A 20,857-nucleotide genomic window follows, 5' to 3' on the forward strand; every position below is an offset into this window, starting at 1 on the left:
TGCAATCTCATTCAGCCAGACTAGCATTATCGAGCTTTCTTCTTTTTAAGGATTGAAAGGTGAAGATCATTACAAATCTCTCGTCTTTTCAGAAACAAATTATTTCAAGTGTTTCACATGACTCTGAGGAGAAAATATCATCCTTTCACGCTATGGAGACTAAGGCAGAAGGCTTGTTATAACAGCACCATTATCTGTTAAAAACAAATTACGATGCCAGGTGTATGCTTAATAGGCTTTTCCTGATAGCATTCTAGCCTGACCGTATGAACTCGAAGACTCAAATTGCAGCATCCACAGCCATACACGAGACAGAAACTCCATATATTGTAAAAAAAGAAATAAAAATCCACACAATATTTTCTAGATGCTGCGGTAAGGAAATCAATAGCAACACTGCAGTTCCAGCCCATTCTAATTGTCAGGGATGTTGTGCTACAGTTCTGCTGTTTTACGAGGGCCGACAGCGCCCTCTAACGGACGTTTTAAAAAAGACAACCTCTCCGAGAATTGGTGAACCACATCAAACTACTTCCTTCTCTTTCACTGTCTCTGAAGATTACAAAAGGGTATCGGGTTCAAACAGGCCCTCAGAAGAAGCACTGCTTCAGCTGCTTCTGTGATCCATCAAAGCACTTCCTGTCTTCAGTGCTGTAATACAAGGTATTAGCAATCATATCAATGATGGCACCTTGCCTGATAGCCTGACCAGCTCCCGCCTTCATATCACTGCCAAAAAAAATTACAAAAGATTATTATTGAACCACAAGCTGAGCCACATTAATAATCACAGTTGTTAAAATGACAGGACAATATATGGATTTTACAAACGCAACAGTGGGTCTGCTTTGGTGGACTGGTTGTCCAGTGTTGTATATTATTGCAATAAAAAAAATGCTAAAATAATAATAATAATTTAATAACAATATTAATAATAAGATTTCTGCAACGAATAAAATTTAATATAGATAGATAGATAGATAGATAGATAGATAGATAGATAGATAGATAGATAGATAGATAGATAGATAGATAGATAAGAAATTAGACATCAGAAAAAAACTAAACTTTAATTAAATGGGCCTCTTTACTTGCTGTGCCGGTCGTCATGCCAACTTGTTTAGTACACAGATGAACTTGAACTCAAACAGCTGCTGTGTTTTCAACTCGTGCAACTTCCGACTTTCGCTTGTTCGTTTGAAAAGAAAATTATTTTGGAAAATGGCGACTTGTTTGGTGCCGGATTTCCCAACCGTAAGGATTGCCTTAGAGCACTTGGGCGAGTTAGGTGAGGAACCGTCTTTGTAGAACACGTTATTTTGCGAACGCGCGAATTCACGCGCCAACTAGCGGCAAACACTTAAAGAACACCGATTTCAATATTATGAAAGCCCTCGTTATCAATATATGTTAACTATGTGAATTGACCTCTGCTTTAGCCCGTTTGTGAAGTTCTTTGACACCTTGCAGATAAACGACTGAGGGAAGAAGGGGTTTCATTTAGCCAAGAAGCAAGTCACCATCTGAGAGAGACGGCTGAAGCCATTAAAGAGCTGGTATTTTCAAGTATTTTATCTTTAATTGTTAAAAAATGTATAATTTATACAATGTGGGTTGCAAAAAAATGGAAAATATTAAGATTACGTAGTACATATCCAATGTGTAATTTCTGCAGCGACCATGTCCTTATACCATTACATGTTGTAGCCTATAAAATATTAATTGTACATTTTTAAGAGTTGGAAATCATATAAATTGGTTTCTTTTGCCACAGCTAGGTCAAAATTAAGGTGAATAAAAAAAATCCAGTTTGAGTGCAATATAAAATAGGCTACCATCTTACATCAAATAAATTGATAATTTTTAAGTAGATTTCTTTTTATAATCACAAAACAAATTTTTTCAAACTATGTTTTTCTCTTTTTCTTCTAAATAGCCTATTTTTTCACTCAAACCTCAGTAACACTTTCTATCCTGCTAATGGTACGCGTTACAGTATTTAGTGGATACTACTTGACAGGAATGACCCATGTAGGCAATGTGTTCATTTGACTGTGGCAATCCTATTTAGGAGTCATCTAGAAAATTAGCACGCGAGAAACTTGAAATTGAAACTATTGAGACAAGCAAGCTTCGACATCAATCAGTGAACCTAGAGGATGACATCAGAAGTGAAATATCAAGTGAGTTCCTCCGCAAATCCTTAAAATAAACTGTTGGATCCATGGAGTATAAGTCTAAATACTGAGTCAACGACTCACCTGCAGCATAATGGTGTTTGGAAAGTGCTCAGGTAACTTGCTGTTTGTTGTTGTTGTTTTTAAAGATTTTGTCACTGCAGCTAGAGAAGGCAATGCTGCAGAGATGAATCGACTTCAGTCTGAGCTGAAAGCTGTAGCAGATGACATACAGTCCATGGAGGAGAAGCAACAATTCCTTGAACAAGAAAACACTGCTCTGATGTAGGTATTCAAGCATGCTGACTAAAGGGAACCTGGGAAATGTAGTTCACATTACCATTTACTTCCCCAATGCACATTATTCAGTGCAGTTGAAAGAATTTAGGGTTGGACTATCTTTTTTCTGACCAATGGCAGTTGAGGGGAGTGTTTGAGGAACCTGTTTGAAAAAGTCATTGTTTTGTTTGGTACCACAAATATTATTCACGAATATTATTCAAATACATGTTTACTTTCTGTAATTATATTTCAGTCAGGAGAAAGAAAACATTAAAGGAAACTACGAAGATGATGTTGACCAGATGAATCAGCAGCTGTCAAACAAAGCTAGTATACAAATGATGGTAACAGAAAAACAGAATGAGATTCAGTCATTGAAGGACAAAATTGTCCAGGTGAAAGCGGCCCAACAGGACCTAAAAGAAAATATGATTCAGAAGAGTAAAACATTTGCTGAAAGCAAACATGCTGTGAAAATAGAGGTAGTCTGAGCTTTTTTTTTCCAATTGGATATAATTCACTGGATATATTTCACTCAAAAGCTGATTCAGTTTATATTTCCCCTCTTTAGATAGAGGAAATAGTTTTTAAGATTAAAGAACAAAGAAAAATCAATGCAGTAGCACGCAAGGAGCTGGATATCTTTAAATCAGAACTCCAAGACAAGGAGGAGACGATCACCCAGTGTGAAGAAGTAAGCATCTACATACTTTGTACAGTGTCTAAACAACGTTGACATAGAACGATTGGCATGGCTTGCTTTATTTATCTGCTTTCAGCATATATCCCAGATGGAGAAAAACATCGCAAGAATGGCAGTGTCAGAAATGATGTACAAAGAATGGCTTAATGAGGAGAAAAGTCAGAAAGAGGAAGCTGATCATCAAAAGTAATCAGTGACTGGTTTTAACATCAAGCAGTTATCTTCCCTTCACTTCTGATCAGCAGAAATCAGCTTTTGTTATTCATAATCAACAGGGAGTCTCATGAGCGCAAACTTCTTGAACTGGCAGAAGCAATTGAGCAGAAAGTTCAGGTCCTTCAGGGGCAGATGGTGGAGGTAAGTAGTGGTAGACATCTTTGTGAAACTCCTGACGCTAAACGAATGGCTGCTCCATAATACACTCTTTTTGGACGGGATCAAAACCCTCAAATCTCTGTCTTTAGATGTCAGATCTGAAGCATCGATTTCCTGCCTCTGGCTGGTCCCGCTGAGCAGCCATCACATTGAGCTTTTAAAATGCTTTCCTTCAAAGACACAATGTGCATAGATGACCTTTAATATAGCTGAGTGCTGGACTGCCCTTAGATGTTAGATAGTTCAAGCAGTCAATAGATGTGCACCTGGTCTGGATACATGAACATATATCTATCCATATGTCAATCTAGGTTAGCGAAGCTGGGTATACAAAACTTTGTTCATTAGTTACAATAAAGCTCAAATTATATAAGTTTAAGTACTGAATTTACTCAAATTAATAAAAGAAAAAAAATCCATATTGGAATATAAATAAATCAAAATGACAAGAACACATAATAAAATATTATTATTATTTATAAGCTAATTATTATTACTATTATAAGCTATTTCAAAGTATGAATAAATACTACAACAGGATATATACAATACTAAATAAATGCAATGCAAATGCAAAATTGCATATTGGATAAAACACAAAACATTATGAATGAAGAAGAAACATTATGAATGATAATACAAATAGTTTCGTGATTACTAATAGAATAGCCTTAAACGAGGTATAGTTGGCTAATAAACCATTTGCAGCCCATTAAGTTGTATAAACAAATAAAAGTACTAGGATTACTAATACTTTTATTGTTACATAACTGCATAATAAAAGTATTACTTCAGTGAATAAAACACAGCAATCACAATTTCTTCTATATCTGTTCTTTTAAGAGGTTTGAAGATTTTTCTTTTTCAGCTTAATGTTTTCATTTGTTCATTCATTCATGGAGGAAGGAAGGAAGAAATAAAGAAAGAAAGAACAAAATCTGTCTATTTAAACTTCAGGGTGGTATTGATTATACTTAATTGGACAGGATAAAACTACATTTTAAGTATACGTTTTTAATGCACATTAAAATATTTCAATATACAATGCTTAATAATAATGTATTACTTTAAAATTGTTTAATGTAACAGATTATAAAGTCTTGATTTTGGGGGATCCAATTCATCCCTTATGGCTCGTTTCCGCCAAGAGATCACGGTGAAATTTTATCTGGGTCTAAATCCATTACCTGACACTGTAAGGGGCTGTGATTTCTTCTCAGATTGAAAATGAGATAAAGGAAGAACAGAAAGTGAAAAGTGCTCTATCAGAGCCCCTCGCTAAACTGTCAGACATCTTCAGCACTCAGAGGAAAGAGGAAGATGACATGATTGCTGAACAACACAGTCTGTCCAAACGGTAAATTTGTCTTTCTAATACTCTTACCTCTTTGCTTTATCACGATGACTAACTTTTAGATTTCGAGTGACCAATGTCTTCCTTTGTTTTAGGTTAGAGGAAAATAAACTGAGACATGAGAAAGACGTTATATCCATTGCCAAATGTAGATTTGAAATCAAAAACATGAATGAAGAGATGAGACAGCTTCATGACGCTAACATGTATGGCCCTGTCTTGTGTTTTATGACTTTGTCTTGCTACATTACAACTAAATGGTTTCATACCTTTATCTGTGTGATTGTCTCTCAGAATCAACGTAGATATGTTCAAAAAAACTCTAGAGGAACTTGACGGAGAGCTGGCCAAACAGATTATGAGCAGGTCTGCCTTATCTTAATCTTACTTTTATGATATATTCTAAGAAAATGGTACTTTGAGTAACTAACTATGCACAATAATAAAAATAAAGAAAGAAAAAGAAAAGATTATATAACCCAGATAAATGAATTAAAAAATAAAGAAGAAACAAGATATATTCACTGAAAACAAGACGCAATATACTTTGCATAAAGCTTCTTTGTTAAGCAACAGGGATTTTTTCCTTCATAAATCAATTGTATAAATTAATAGTGTTTTTATTATCATGCACTATTTTGCTTCTCGAGTAATTTGATCTTGTTTATGGCTCTTTAGATTTTATAAATGAAAAACAAGATAATAATACAGTTTAGGTAGTTTTTTTTTAGGAGAAAAATCAGTTGATTAAAATAGAAAACATACAATAATTAAATTACTTAAAATAAAAAAATTATTGCAAAATAACAAATAATGTTTAAACTGGTTTATTTCAAATGTAAAAATATTGAAAAATATATAAAAATTAAAATTATTATTTTAAATGTAAAAATAAATTGATAATGTAAATGAGTTTAACTTGATCTGACAGTTAACAATGAGAATTGCTATTCTTCGACAAATCAGTGTTTACGTGGTAACCGTCACATTTTTATACCCAGGGCATCAGTTGAAGCTGAGAGAGAGAAAATAGGTCAATCTCGCAAAACCCTTAAAGAGGAACATGAGGAGTATGTAAAGGAGATCAATGCAGCCATCAAACAAACAGAGAAAAGATATGAAGAGCTCCTCGAGGAGGTCTGACAGAAACACTAGACAGTAGAGGTGGAAATGCAAAGAGATGTCACTGTATCTGAGGCATGTTGTTGTTTTTGTAGAAGAAGAAACTCCAGGACCATATATTATTAAATTCAGTGATAAAGGATCTTACAGAAGAGCTAGCCAACTCAGAGAAAGTGGGAAAACAGATGGAAATGAACTACCAGGCTGAAATTCAACAGCTTACAGTAAAAGAGAGAATCTATATTCATACACTTATTATAGGCTCAATAAAACATTTCAAGATGGAAGTGGTTTAGCTAAGCGTGCATCTGAAAACTAAAAATGCATGTCTTGTGTCTCAAAAGAGGGATGTAGAATCAATCACTCAAGCTCATACTGAGAAAGAGCAGGAGCTCAAGGACCGGGAGTTGATTTTAGAGACGGTGGAGTCTCAGTTTGACATTGACCACCTCAAACATCAGACTTTGAAAAATCAAATAACAGGTACAAACTTCATTTTTATTCTCATCGTGTAGCTCAACACTGCACCTGAACTGGGTCATTCTATAATTGCAAATAACTGAAATGAGAAAAAGTAGAGATTGACCTTTGTACAATAAATGGATGTTTTTGACAGTTTTGCAGTGGGAAATATGGGATAAATGTTTTTGTAAGAAATGTGTTTTTCTTTTTTACCAGAGCTTTTAACCCAAAGAAAACATCTTGAGGTCTCCATTGAGGAGGTCACAAAACAGACTGCTGCTCTTCTACAACCAAAGGTCAAAATTAACTAAGCTTTTTCCAATCGTGTGCTAGTTTATTCAATGGCTTTAGTGTCCATTTGTTTGTTTGTAGGAAGATCTGAAAAGAGAGCTGATGACTTTGAGGGCCAAGCATATGGAGATGTTAACTGCTAATGCTGCAGTGATAAGTGAAGTCGAAAAAAGCATCTATAAGAATAAGGTCATGTTGGAGCAAGTTACGATGGAAAACAGTCGCCTGCATGTGGTGAAAACTCACACTAATCATCACATAGACACGTGCCCTTGCTAGCGTGCCACTTGAGTGTTTTTCCCCCCCAACAGTGCATTGAACAATTGAAGGAGGAAATATTGGATGCAAAGAAAGAAAAGGAAACATACATGCAGGAGGCAGAATGGATGAACGAGGAAGTGCAGTCCCTCTTCAGTGAGTCTTTTGACAATGGATTTTTACATTTAAAAATATTCTTCTCAGTGTAAAGATGACACACAACAAATAAAGTCTTTTCCATTCTTTAGAGACTCTAACAGACACCTGGAAAACAGATACTTTGCTTACTGAGGTACAAAAAAGCATCAAAACACAGTAGTTAAGGAACGATTCTGGTTTAATATAAATGATCTCAATCGATAGCACCTGTGGAAGGCTGTCAGTTATATCTCGATGCGTCAACAAAATACAAAACTATGTATAAAGTAGACTTACAAAGAAATTCCAGTGGACACACTTACTGCTTTTAGAATTTCCTGTAAAGTGAGGAACGGCAGAAATGTTTTCAATGGTAATTGGCAACAGATGTTATTCATCACGATTAATGCAATGAATCTGGAACGTTCCTTTAAACCGATGGACTTCATTAGATGTTATTGTACAATTAATGAACTAATCTACTCTTTTATATTAGGAATCTGCAAATCGTGACCGAAAGATTGTGGAGAACATATACAACCTCGTAGTGAGAATTCAAGAAAGAAAACATCACATCAGCGACATCAACAACAGACTGGAGGAGGAGTTAGTAGGCATGGGCTCTGTGTTAAAGCCAAAAACACTTAAGACTTTACATTAATATGGAACAATACCTTCTGACAACTAAAAGCTAGAGACAGGTTTTAAATATTTTATCATTAAAAATGTCTGATAACAGAAAGTAGGATACTAAGCTTTCTTTTGTTAAACTAACAACGAGCAAAATATTTTTTTTTTTACACGTATTAATCTTTGTTAATTATAACGTCTATGCAAAAATCTGTCACAGTTTATTCAACAAGTCAAACAAAACTGACAAACATTCATTTTCATAGGTCTGATGGCCATGAATGTAATTCACCACCACGTATAACATAACATACTGCATGTTGAATAAAACTATAAAACATTAACAGCTCTAATAATTTTGTTATATTCCACACATCACCGTAGAGCTTATAAATATGCATCCTTAAGAGAAATCTTTAGTCAAGTTGTAAGGATAAGTGTCAGAGAGCACTGGAAACTACATAATCTTTTTTTCGCAATACATGCACATTTACATATCGAGAAGCAAAACAATCATAGAACGCCACATGCTAATTTGTCACAACATACCTTTTATAGTGTTAAGCTTTTATCCATGCATGAAAAAAAGCGTAAATACATACAATTATATTTGGCACAAAGTTTGTCATGACAATGATTAACATTAAATTAGGGTTTTCAGGGAATTCACAGGCCAGCTGTTTCATATTTAACACGAAAAATATATTGTACATTACAACAAATTTCTGATTTGCATCCATTCTTGACAACAGATACAAATCACATAAAAATGTACCAAACCAAAATGTAAATAAGTCATATATATACTTAAGTTACTATACATTTACAAAAACAGTGACTACTGCCTTTCAAAATTCGCTTTCAGGACTCCGTTAGGAAAAAAAATATTCTACATAAAGCATTTCATTTGATCTCTGTTCAATACAAGCAAACAACTAAAAAATATTCTTAGACAAAAAAAAGAAAACTTCATGGCAACATAATATATCATGAGCAATGACTATGGCTCTTTGGTGCTCTCTGTGCCAAAGGTGTCATTAAATTAAAAGTCTCTAATGTGAGTTTGAGGGAGGTGATTTTCCGACACAGGAAGTGACATCAGTGTCCATTTCCACCCTCTGACAGAATTCTGTTTGGTTCTGTGAACCTGGCCGTCAGCAGGTAGAAGAGAGCAGGTCCGGGCACCAGAGCCAACAACGGCAAATCCTGACCCAGCTTGTCCAGTCGGGATATGGAAATGATACCATACGCATGGAGGAGCCAATGGCTAAAGAGAACCACGAGGCGTTTCTTCTTAGCCACAAGGTTTTTGAAAGACTGTGGGAGATAAGTCACAAATGGTTTTAACGCACGTCTTTGAAAATTAAATAACAGGCATTATGGGGGGAAAAAGACAGTACACAATGTATTTACCTGTATCTCTGAAGCTGACATGTAGACTGCCAACGTGACCAAAGACAAGACCAAGATAATATATGGAAATGCATAATCTGATGAAATAAAGGGAAATACAAAAACATAAGTATCAACCAGAGATAACAGAATTAGCTAAAACTATAACCATAAAAATGTTACTCGAAAGACAATAAACCTTAAAATAAAAAACATACATAGTTTTATAAAAGCTAATAATAATAAAACTGCTACAACTAATTAAAAAAAATCAAAATAATTCCTTTCATTTTAATTTCAGATAGTTGCTGATTTATATTTAACTTGATTAAAATTAATTAAAATAACTAAACTGACTATATAGACAAAAAAAAAAAAAAAAATCTAAATTACAAAAGAACATCTATGCATGCAAAAAGTTTGACTAATGGCAGGAAGAGAGAAGTGGGAGCATCAGAGCCTGGCAGAACATCCAAACCACAGGAGACGGGTCCACTTACGCAGTCAAAGGTTTAGTGGGACCCTCAGGCCGTGTTATCAGGGCAGTGATTAAGTTCAAACTTAACGGCAAATGTTTATTAACAATATCTTTTTGCATAGATAGTGTGTGAGATTTGTTCTTTGTATCTGAGTTTTTGACCTGGTTGGTCTTTGTCTCCAATGCACCTACTGATTGTCTAATTGTTAATTACAAACCAAACAACGCATTTCAAAGCAACGTAAAACTAAAGTAGAAAATATAAAATTGGTTCAAGATATTATGAAAATCCATATTAGTATCTCAGCAATGGTAAAATAATACCGACGTCAGCTGGTCACCCTTTCAAATGTCCATTCTTAACGAAAAGAGTGTCACTCACAAAGAAGTCCACCTCCGACTGCCTGCAGGACAGTGAGGATGGGGAAGAAGTACAGCGCTGCGTAGATGCTCTTAAAACGATCGGTCTTGCCTAGGCCGCACGCGATCTTTTTAACCAGAAGTGGCCGCAGAAGCATCATGAAAACCAGACAGAAGGCATAGTAGATCAACACGATGGTGTACCTAAAAGAACAGGTCATCAGAAAGCAGCGGAAATAACTAATCAAAATCAAACGTCGTTTTGAAAAGGCCACTCACAGAGGGAACACAGCCTCCTGCGTGCAGTGAAGGGTGGTGACGTAGTCGGGACTGGGGTTGTACAACATGGTGTACCAGTCGGAAAGCATCTTAACCTCACAGGAACGAATAGACAGTTGGCCGACAGGATCGTTGAGGAGCAGAGTCACTATGGCAGCGGCCGTGCACTCAAACAGAGCGGTGATATGCTGGAAAAGGGCACTAGAACTGGGGATGATATTAAGAGAGCATGGGTTAGTTTGAAGCTCATTTTAAAAAATGCATTATTCAAGTTTAAAGGGACAGTCCTCCAAAAAAACAAGTCATTCAAACGTCAAGTCATTCCAAACCTGTACGACTTCCTCTTTTCAGTCGAGCATGAAAGGACATTATGAGGGTAACCAAACAGTTATGACTTCAAAACACAAAAGGAAGTCAACAAGACCAGAAACTTGTTCGGTTGCAAACATTCTTCATACCATGCTTCTCGTGCCACAAGAGAAACACTTTTTCTTTGAGACTTGATTCAACCATTCACGATTTAAGGCCTAAAAAGGTCTTAAATCACAGCTGAAATTCATGAAGCTATGGCATGAAATGTTGCATGTGCTTCATACTAACCTTCCTCAGTTATTTGTTTACATAGTTGTCCATTACAAATATCTAAAAATGCATTTGCTTGAGATGAAATTTCTTGTTTTCTAAGAAACTAAACAAAATAAATGAGTTTATGCTCATTACGAGAATAAACATGTCAATTTGCAAATTAAGTTGATTTTTCAGAGCCCATAAGCACATATTCGTTCTTGTTTCAATCACAAACTCGCTTCATTTCGTTGTCATTTTGCTTCTCAAGCAAATAATTTTGCTTCTCAAGCAAATAATTTTTCTCTCCATATTCTGAAGAACCGCTACAAGACATTTAGAGTCTGTACAGTGTTGAGTTCAATTCACTTTACTCCTTAAATGTACCTTCATAAAACCTAAAGAAACCCTGCAGAAAGAAAAGCACACAGGTGTGGAACAACATGCAGTTGAGTAAACGATGACACCGTTTTCATTTTTGGATGGACTATCACTTTGCGTGTTAACATCGCAAAACACAAACAAATCAGATCTGCACAGTAATACTGCCACATACATGCTATTGTTCAGAACAAGAAATTCTGCCGGCTACCTTTTCTTCCCAGAATACCACTCAATAAAGAACCAGTGCAGGACCAGAGGCAGCATGGCCATGAAGCCCAGGTACAGCCAGTCATACAGCTCAGGAGATCCGCTGCATTCCTCACATATCTTCTCATAGTTAGTTCTCTGGCCACGAGGACAAACCTTGAAAATAAACGTGGATGAAGGTTATTAAACACCAAAATATTTAGTCAAATTAAATCATCAACTTGACCCCTAACCCTAATTTGTTATAAGTTCATTTGCTAACTAATGTTAACGGATTTAAGGTTTAACGTTAAAAAAGAAAACCATTTAAATGAATATGAACCAAAATGTATAAATGCTGTGAATGTTTGTGTTAACTATTGGTAAAAATAAAACCTAAATGTAATTATTTGCAACAAACAATTGTAAACTAGTAAAATGCACATCAGATCTTGTGTAAAAAGTAGTGCTGTTATGCTGTAAATGACCTTTTGCATTAAGACGCAATGCACATGCAATTGAACGATTCGTGTTTTATTTACACCGATTACGTTCGTGTAAAAAAGAGGCACTTACCCCACATTCTCCTTCTACAGAGTTATTTACGATGGTCCTTCCACAATACAGCCCAGGACACGTGGAGCTCATTGCTACAGCTGCATCACATCCAGAAAAAAAAAAACATCATTAAAAACAACATCCTTAAAATCGATAAAACATTTGAATTGCGTTGCCATGGGGGTAAACTAGCGACTCTTATCAAGAGCAAGGAAACAAATATGGATGAATTATACATTGTCATTAGCTGATTGCAATTCCTCGTGATCGTTTAAACATACCCATGTCGTATACAGCATTACAAAATATTCAAACGCTCGGGGTTTTTTGGATTAGTCGATTTCAAGCTGTATATAAAACGACGTAACAGAAACCGGAAGACCGAACGTCTTCTTCGCGTGATGCGGAACGTGTTGCTAAACGTCAATTGTTTCACAGCGCCACTCACTGGCCAGATTTACAATCTCTGCTGGTATATAAACACAATAGCATTTAATCGTTTAGCAAATAAGCACTTTGCTTGTTTAGATAAGATAGATAGATAGATAGATAGATAGATAGATAGATAGATAGATAGATAGATAGATAGATAGATAGATAGATAGATAGATAGATAGATGTAATAACAAATTACATAAAACATGCGTTTATAGTAACGTTCGCAGCTCTACATCGGCGGCTGGGTGCGCACAAGGCACAATAAATGAAACCTATCTTCATAAGAAAGTGCGTAATTCAGCTGGAAAAAAATCGGCTCCGGTGTCATGGCAACGGCTTCAAACGTCACGGGGAGGTGCAGGACCCTGCATCTGGATCACGAGCATATAGAGCGGCGATTGCATTGAAACTCTTTCTAAAAAACGGGCGGGCCTCAGCAGCGCGGGTGTTGGTCAGATGCACAATTACATACACTTTTTAATTCGCTGGATATTAAAGTTTCTCCGTGTCAGAGGCATTGAAGTGTCTAGGTCGCTATGCAGACGTTTTACGAGTCACGTGAAACTTGCTAGTTTTTATAGTGCTAGTCAAAATGTGGCCTACAGCAAACGTTTACATGTTAATGAGGTAGAAAGCGTATTTACGTTTTTATCCCCAATTCATCTTGTTGATCCAGCGGAAACCGTGATTCATTGATGAGCATGAGCGATCAGAAGGTACACGTTACTTTTCTCAGCGCTTGTTAGAATGGACCAATCAGAGTCAACGGTGCGCACTCGATTTGTGATTTTAAATAATAAACTTATGGACTAAGCTTTAGGGCATTTCTATTTGTATTCCCGATATTAATGCACTGTTTTATAAAACGTAAAACGATTAAACATATCAGAGCGAAAATGCCTCTAACAAGTCACAAAACGTCCTGAAATCTGAATGCGTCTTAATAGTGAATTGGCTTTCTTGGCCCTCCAAGTGCCCCCTAGCGGAATAACGAGGTATCGTCCCGTATCAACAGTAACCGAGCAGCATTGTCAGCCCAGTCATCTGTAACAGGGGAGGGCACGGGGAGCATTCTTTACTCCAAGCACAGTGTATGGCGTCAAAGGACTACATAGGGACCATCTGTGTCATCGTAGCGCATACTCGTTTTTACTGTGATACGGACACGGGAGACACTGACAAGGGATGAATTCTCTTCCACCCCGTGGATGCGCCCTAACCGTGTCCAATGGATCTCCCCGGCATCAGCAACGCGACCGCGGACAACATGTCGGGCTCGGGCTTCATTTTAGAGATTGTGACCATCAAACCCGTTGTAAACAGCCTGAGCACGCAGGCCGGCAACTACACAGCCGGGAGCGAGGCGCCCAGCGACACCCCGGTGAGGAGCTCGGAGGGGAACTCGGTTCTCCAGGGCATCGCGGTGGCCGCGCAGGCGCTGCTGCTCCTGGCCATCTTCTTGCTGTCTAGTCTGGGCAATTCGGCGGTCGTAGTGGTTATAATCAAACACAGGCAGCTGAGAACGGTCACGAACGCCTTCATCATGTCCCTGTCCCTCTCCGATTTCCTCACGGCCGTTCTTTGTTTACCCTTCTCCTTCATGATGCTCTTCAGCAGGGACGGCAAGTGGATGTTCGGGGAGCCCTTCTGCGTCGCCAACGGCTTCTTCAACACCTGCTTCGGTATCATCTCCACCCTGACCATGACCCTCATCTCGTTCGACCGCTATTACGCCATCGTCAGGCAGCCGCAAGCCAAAATCGGGCGCAGGAGAGCGATCCAGCTCCTGGCGGCCGTTTGGTTTTCCGCGGTGGTCTTCTCGTTTCCCTGGTACCTGCTCGTGGAGACCTCCAGGCGCTTGGTGGTGCACAAACAGGGCTTTTACCATTGCATGTACGTGTTCCACTCTGGCACCTCCAGGATGGGCACCGCGTACAGCGTAGCTTTGATAGTAGCGTGTTACCTGCTCCCCTTCGCCCTCATGTGCTTCTGCCACTACAACATCTGCAAAACCGTCCGGCTGTCGGAGATCAGGGTGCGGCCGGTGACCACTTACGCGCACCTGCTGCGCTTCTACAGCGAGATGCGCACCGCCACCACCGTGCTCATCATGATCGTGTTCATCATCTTCTGCTGGGGGCCCTACTGCCTGATGGGCATCATCACCGCGCTCGGGAGCTACTCCTTCAACCCTGCCATGGACACCGTGGCCATCTGGATGGCGTGGGCTAACGGTGCCATCAACCCGCTCATTTACGCCATAAGGAACCCGAATATATCCATGCTGTTGGGCCGGAGCAGAGAGGAGGGATACAGGACTAGAAACATCGCCGCGTACCTGTCCACGCAGACGCAGCGCAGGGACGCGGTCCGGAACCGGGCGGACCGGATTAGAGACCGGTACGTGAGCCGCCACGGCGCGAACAGCCGTTTGTCTTCCTCTAGCCCGGCCAACGGGGGAGATGTGGCCATGTGGGCCTGTAAAAACCCGGCGGTGTTCTTCTGTAGAGATGCGCATCCGGATACGATCACTGAGCCCGCGGTGCCCAAAGTTGAGACTGCTGACACGAGTTTATAACGCGCTCACACTTTACGACGGGAGGTGCTACAGGGGTACAGCGGCGCTTAAAAGTCTAACATTTGGTTTATTGCATCGGAGAACAAAATGTCAGGTTTAAACATTCACCACAAACTTTCCTAACGCAATGATACCAAACACATCGAGTGTAACTGATTTACGATGTAACTTTTTCTTTTCGATTCGTTTACTTTCAAACTCACTTCGACATAGCCTACATATATATTTTTATATGACATTGTTTGCATATACCAGAGACCGATATTTTGCTCATACGGTAAACATGCTGGCTTATTTTATTAGAGATATAATTTATAAGCGATATTCATGCTTTTATCCTTCTTTCTCATGGCCATTTGATCTTAGAAAAATAAAAATGAGAGTTTTTTTCTTTTCTTAAATATTATGTTAAATAATCAAAAACAAATATAATCTTTAGACAAAAGGAGCTGACAATCGCCAACCTTTAAGTTGTCGATCACATTAAATAAAAAACTATATTTTCTGTAGGGTCTCACTTTTGCTCTATGTAGCTAATATGCACATATGTAGATCATATTTAATTTGTATATTTTATTTTTATATTTTATTATTTTTTTACGTCTTGTAGTTATGTTCTTATGCATTTTATGACAGCAGGGTGTTTTTTTTGGCATGTAAAAATGCACCTGTAGCACCTCCCTTCTGATTTCAGTAAATCATATGCATCAACAAACACTAATCAACGTTTCGTGTCAGTTCCGAATATTTGATTGTACATTACCAATAGTATTATTATGTTATACGATGTTTAAAAAAAAAAAAACATTATTTTGTGTGTGTTTTTAAAGCTGAAGTATGTAGACGTCATTAGCGCCACCCAACAAACTCTAAAAAGTGACGCTTTTAAAAAAATAAATAAGATAAGCCCCGCCCCCGACTAACGCTATTGGTCAAGTCGGTATTATAGCGCACAGTAGTTCAAACTTTACATTCTTCAGCTTTAAATATAAATAAGCCTATAACTAAAAATATCAAAGTTTGAATGTAAATGAATTTGCATTGTATTCTTTAATAACTCGTCACCGTATTTTTTACATTTTATCTTTTGATACCATCAACCTATATTTGAAACCAAACTCTCCAAGCATGGGTTTATTGATGTAATGAATCGGCAGATAAAGCGTGTAGACTAGTGTGCGTCTGTGTGTGTGCAAAGTGCCAAAATGAAAGTCACTATTGAGCCTAATGCAAATGCTTTAAAACACTGTGAATGAACTGAAGGGTTTACAGAAATCTCTCTCACAACCTAAAAAAACCATATCCATGCTGTTCGGCGTCTGCTCTGGCCTGGAATATTAACAGTAAAGCGTATATAAAAGTCGAGAAGGTTTTATAACTATTTAATTGAAGAATCGGTCACGATGACATGGTCGTTTAAGAAACAGGGCTAACTTTTTTTTTTTCATTGGAAAAAGTCTTAGCTTTTAGGTCACGGAACCATATACCTAAAATAGGAATAGAATATCATTTCTTGAATTGATCTGTAAACAGCATACATTTCTGTTAAATAATTCCTCACATTTTTCAAGGAAAAACAACATTTTAAGTCAACTCTAAAATTGTATATAACAAATACAACCAACAAACTGCCTTATCTGTTGGATGTAGCATGGTTTACAGAATACAGAAATACAATATCAGTATTTGAATATTTGAAACAATTTTAAGATCAAATTCTGAACTGATTTGACTACAAGAACGCCATTTATTGGTTTGATGTGAGGGGTCATTCATGTTTGTATCAGTGCTTTTTGTTTTTTTTATATTTTATGAAAACGTGTTTGACTTTTTCTGCAAACATTTATCGGTATTTATATAAAACGGAAGATCCAGAGTGTCGGTGTCGATAATCCAATCTAACAAAAGCACAGGGTCTTTTATATTTGAGATTTTTTTTTTTTAAACCATTGTATTTTAGAGACCGTACAAGCAGGTATAAAAGAGTCCATTTTTTAAAACTTGTTGCTTTCGTTAGGAGAGAGATGCGTTGTCATTTTCAGATACTCAAATTATTAATTTTTGAAACATCAGACACTTCAGATTTGAAAAAAAGCTATTATGAAGTAAACGTCGCCACACAGTATATCTTTGACAGGGGTTTGCCTGAAATAAAGTTTGAATATGTTTTATCCACCGCATGCTTTGTTTGATTACTATTCACATTATAATGCATCCTCGAGCTCGAATGTATCCTTAAATCTTCTTGCAATGAAAAAAATTGCAGGTCGCGAAACCGAAGACGAATCAGCAGACAAACACAGATGCAGTGACCCTCAGGGTTCATTTATTGATTACTTATCTCACATCCAAATGAATTCTTAAATAAAAGAAAACAAAACATCCCGCCAACAGAGGAAACTATTACAAAGAACTATTAGTGAAAAAGATTTAATGGCATCTGATCAACAGGAGAAAAAAAAAAAAAAATTATTAGCACAAAATAGTAGTGTCAAGGACTAAGAAAAAGCCTTGGTCAGAAGAGTTAACAATGGGTATATGTACATATATACAAGCTTAAACACAAACAAGAGAAATTACAAGAATATACATGCACGGCAGAACGTTCTTTTTTGGTAACCGCAAAAATATTGCGCACTTCTGTCATCCTCTAAAATATATTTGCAATCAAAGTTTGACCTTAGCATATTTTTTTTTCACTATAGTTCCTGTCAGTATATTTAATACATGGCATCTGCAGATTTATAATAAACCATTTGATTTCAATAACATTTTATACAAGACTTTGTTTTGTGGATTTAAAGTTGTGCATTGTGCTTTAACGGGTCCGAAACGAACAGTTTATTAACAAAGCGATCGTGCTCGAGTTACAGGTGTAACAAAAGAAAACACTCATTGCGAACAAACCGATGATATACAAGTATCCCAAAATTTGACAAGAATCAGCTTTTCTTTCAAAACACTGACTTTTAGTGTTCGGGTCCGTTTCTCGGTAGCGCTCAGCGTACACCAGCAAATAACTCAAGCAGTATCCGAGCAGACTGAAATAAATGGGGTGTATGGTTGTCAGGCAAGCAAAACTGTGAAAACGGGCGTTCCTGTATTTCAGCACCGGTTTTTTAGCCCTTTCTGCTCATTAACTCCCGTTATCTTCGGCACAAACACTGTCACAACTGATTTGCAAGTTTAGAAAAGACTTTAGAAATCCTTAAGAAGTATTTTGGCAGTCAGCACAGAACAGGGGCCTGGGTTTCCTATCCGGGGTTGATCTGAGGTGGCGCTGTCGGACGTGTGTGTAATGTCTCGGCTCTATCAGCAGGAGGCAGCACTCTCGCGCGGCTTCCTCAGAAGTTGAGTTTGGTGATGGGCCTCTCTCTGCTGCTCTCCGCGCTCTGCTTGACGGGACGCTTGCGGTTGTGTTTCATCTTCGAGAGGTCTTTGTCGAACACCTCCCCGGATCGGAGCGCGGACACCAGATCGTCGAACTCTCCATCCTCCTCGCAGTTCTCTTTGGCCTTCCGGGCTTTTCTTTCCTTCTCACGCTGCTCCTTGAGCTGTTTGCAGACGTATTTTAGATTAATCAGAACTTTAAGTTGTAGTTTTGTCTTATAATGTCTGTCATTGTGTTGAACGGAGGCATTTAGTTTGTTCAATGCGTACTGCACGTTGTACATTAAAGGCAGCATACATTTTTTGGTCAATTTGAGATACATTACCTAACTGCTCTCAATCTGTTGCATGCATATTGCTAAAGGACGATGAATAAATGACATATTTTTTATATTTATGGTGCATTTACATTACATTAAACTTTCTTGTTCTCTTAGTATTTTTAATTATATTATATGCACTTTTAAAAAAAAAAAAAAAAAAAAATGCTAAAAAAAGAAAAAAAATCAGGCTTGACAGAATAAAAAAAGACGACGATCAGATTTTTACATAGAAAAGTAATAGAAATGACAGACTAGTAGACAGTTTTCAACAGTGATAATAATAAACCTTTTTTGAGTAGCAAATCAGTATTTTAGAATGATGCTTTGGTGCTTTAAAATTCAGCTTTGCCATCATAAAATAAATAGTTATAAAAAAGTATTTAAATTTCAATAATATTTCAGTGTTTTACTGTATCTTTGGTCAAATAAATGCAGCCTTGGTGAGCATAGAATACTTCTTTAAAAGCATAAAATCTTTTTTTATTTTGCCTTTCTAATTTTGAAAATGCTTTTGCGTTGACAAAAGCATCAAATCTTACAGACAGACACCAGTGTTTGATCTTGTGAAATGAGTGTGTTTGAGTATTACCTGCACCTCCATGCGGGCTCTGCGCTCCTCCTCCTCCTTGCGTCGTCGCATGTTCTCATTGTCCTGTTTAGCTTCACTGAAAGCCTGAAGGAACTGATCGAAGATGCCAAAGAACTCGTCGGGCTGCATGCGTGCGGAGTCCTCGCCGAAGTGCTTCACTGCCTTCTCAAACTGTGTCGAATGAAAGACATAGACATTTACTCCAAGCAGCTATATCTAGTGATCTTCCTACTTATCAGATACACCACGGTTAAAAGGCATTAAAAGGAGTCAGTAAGATTTTTTTTTTAATGTACATGCTGCCTTTATTTGATCAAAAATGCATTAAAAACAACATAAATAGAATTGAATTATTTAGTATGCTATTTTCATTTTTTAAATATAGTAATTTCTATTTTAATGTATTAAATAAATGCAATGATGACAAAGCCGAATTACTGCATTCTTCAGTGTCACATTATCCTTCAGAAACCATTGTAATTTGCTGACATCCTGCTAAACATTTCCTATTATAACCAGTGTTGTTCTGCTTAATATTTTTGTGACTCTTTGATGCATACAGTTCAAAAGAACAGAATTTATTCAAAATATTATATGACATTACGAAAGTCTTTAACGCCACTTTTGATCAGTTCTTGTTGAATAAAAATATCCATTTCCTAAAATATAAAGAAAACTCACTGACCCCAAACTTCTGAACGTTGAATGAACGTAATGAAATGAGATTTGTTATCCAGATATGTTTGACGGATCCTTAATTTCTCACCAAGATCACCCTTTAGAAAACCGGCTAGATCCCAACATAACATTCAACCACAGCGGCAGCGTCAAATCCATCCCATGTGCAGCTTCATGAGCCGGATCAGACTGAAAGAACCTGCCTTTGAAACTGATCTTGAGCTTATGGCGGTTAAAGATTACGGTCCATGTTTCCAGCGGTTCCAATGTCCACACAGACGGACAGAAGCCCATTAAACTCCAGTGAAAGCAGTGATTTAACGTCTACGAGGCTGAGTTACACGTGCCAGCGTGGAGCAGGGGAGAAAAAAAAATCTGGCATTTCAGACGTTTGACGGTGACTTCAAAGCTGGAGCGGAGCAGCTTTATGTGCGCTATCGTATTTAAGTGACCGGATAGAGTGACAGGCAAACCTTTAACGTCTATTAGCAACTGTGCTGCGCTTTCGTTCTTACCAAATCCTTGGCGTCCTGAAGAGAGTCTTCCGCCTCAGAGAAACTGAATCCGGCCACAGTGATGAACTGGCTCACAACAGACACAAACTTATCGCCGTAGATCTGAGGCTGACTCTTCTGGTACTCCAGCTCCTGTTGAGAAAGAGAGACGCTCTTAAACGATACATTTATAAAAGCACGTTCCAAGCATCTTAGAAACCCAGCAAGGCTTTCGAACGCGGCTCTCTCTAGCTTTCGTGCACTGTAACCATAAATAACGTTTTATTATAAATAGATACATTTGCTACACTGGATGACCTCATAAGCTGCAGAGCTTGTTGTAATTGTAGACAAAATGAGAGAATGTCGCTAAC

At 37.7% G+C, this 20,857-nt stretch overlaps 4 protein-coding genes and 1 long non-coding RNA gene across 10 annotated transcripts in view; 2 read left to right on the forward strand and 3 right to left on the reverse strand.

Moving 5' to 3' along the window:
* Window positions 1-2,346, reverse strand: part of LOC122362258 — a 119,571-nt gene extending 117,225 nt beyond the window's left edge. The window contains exon 1 of the long non-coding RNA XR_006253080.1: window positions 2,262-2,346. This is a non-coding gene — a long non-coding RNA (uncharacterized LOC122362258). The remainder of the gene's footprint in view (window positions 1-2,261) is intronic.
* ccdc175 (coiled-coil domain containing 175) lies at window positions 1,143-8,716 on the forward strand. The gene is made up of 19 exons (XM_043263634.1): window positions 1,143-1,288; window positions 1,471-1,556; window positions 2,072-2,183; window positions 2,327-2,462; window positions 2,713-2,941; window positions 3,031-3,153; window positions 3,239-3,348; window positions 3,438-3,519; window positions 4,758-4,894; window positions 4,987-5,097; window positions 5,186-5,257; window positions 5,893-6,028; window positions 6,109-6,237; window positions 6,358-6,496; window positions 6,692-6,771; window positions 6,848-7,000; window positions 7,078-7,180; window positions 7,273-7,316; window positions 7,659-8,716. Exons 1-19 carry the CDS (start codon window positions 1,222-1,224, stop codon window positions 7,821-7,823), a joined length of 2,214 nt encoding a protein of 737 aa, XP_043119569.1. The 5' UTR covers window positions 1,143-1,221; the 3' UTR covers window positions 7,824-8,716.
* Window positions 7,991-14,113, reverse strand: LOC122362256 (jnk1/mapk8 associated membrane protein). 2 transcript variants are annotated; one of them, XM_043263638.1, is made up of 7 exons: window positions 14,004-14,113; window positions 12,012-12,091; window positions 11,458-11,612; window positions 10,302-10,508; window positions 10,045-10,226; window positions 9,206-9,282; window positions 7,991-9,109 (listed from the first exon to the last, which is right to left on the reverse strand). In XM_043263638.1, the coding sequence occupies exons 2-7, from the start codon at window positions 12,081-12,083 to the stop codon at window positions 8,891-8,893; spliced, it is 912 nt and encodes a 303-aa protein (XP_043119573.1). In that variant the 5' UTR covers window positions 12,084-12,091; window positions 14,004-14,113; the 3' UTR covers window positions 7,991-8,890. The 2 variants fall into 2 exon arrangements, with proteins under 2 accessions (XP_043119573.1, XP_043119572.1); XM_043263637.1 differs by lacking the exon at window positions 14,004-14,113 and adding an exon at window positions 12,275-12,419.
* LOC122362254 (G-protein coupled receptor 135) lies at window positions 12,575-15,243 on the forward strand. The gene has a single exon (XM_043263635.1). It carries the CDS (start codon window positions 13,660-13,662, stop codon window positions 15,007-15,009), a length of 1,350 nt encoding a protein of 449 aa, XP_043119570.1. The 5' UTR covers window positions 12,575-13,659; the 3' UTR covers window positions 15,010-15,243.
* A 2,070-nt stretch (window positions 15,244-17,313) lies between these two features.
* The window catches only part of daam1a (dishevelled associated activator of morphogenesis 1a), a 41,307-nt gene continuing 37,763 nt past the window's right edge, over window positions 17,314-20,857 (reverse strand). For all 5 annotated transcript variants that reach the window (XM_043263629.1, XM_043263632.1, XM_043263628.1 and 2 more), the window contains 3 exons: window positions 20,505-20,636; window positions 19,312-19,482; window positions 17,314-18,563 (listed from right to left, as the gene is read on the reverse strand). In XM_043263629.1, coding sequence (XP_043119564.1) covers window positions 18,354-18,563; window positions 19,312-19,482; window positions 20,505-20,636 — 513 coding nt within the window. In that variant the 3' untranslated portion in view covers window positions 17,314-18,353. The remainder of the gene's footprint in view (window positions 18,564-19,311; window positions 19,483-20,504; window positions 20,637-20,857) is intronic.

The sequence above is a fragment of the Puntigrus tetrazona genome, chromosome 17 (genome assembly GCF_018831695.1).
Source record: "Puntigrus tetrazona isolate hp1 chromosome 17, ASM1883169v1, whole genome shotgun sequence".
In the NCBI taxonomy this organism is placed as follows: Eukaryota; Metazoa; Chordata; class Actinopteri; order Cypriniformes; family Cyprinidae; genus Puntigrus; species Puntigrus tetrazona.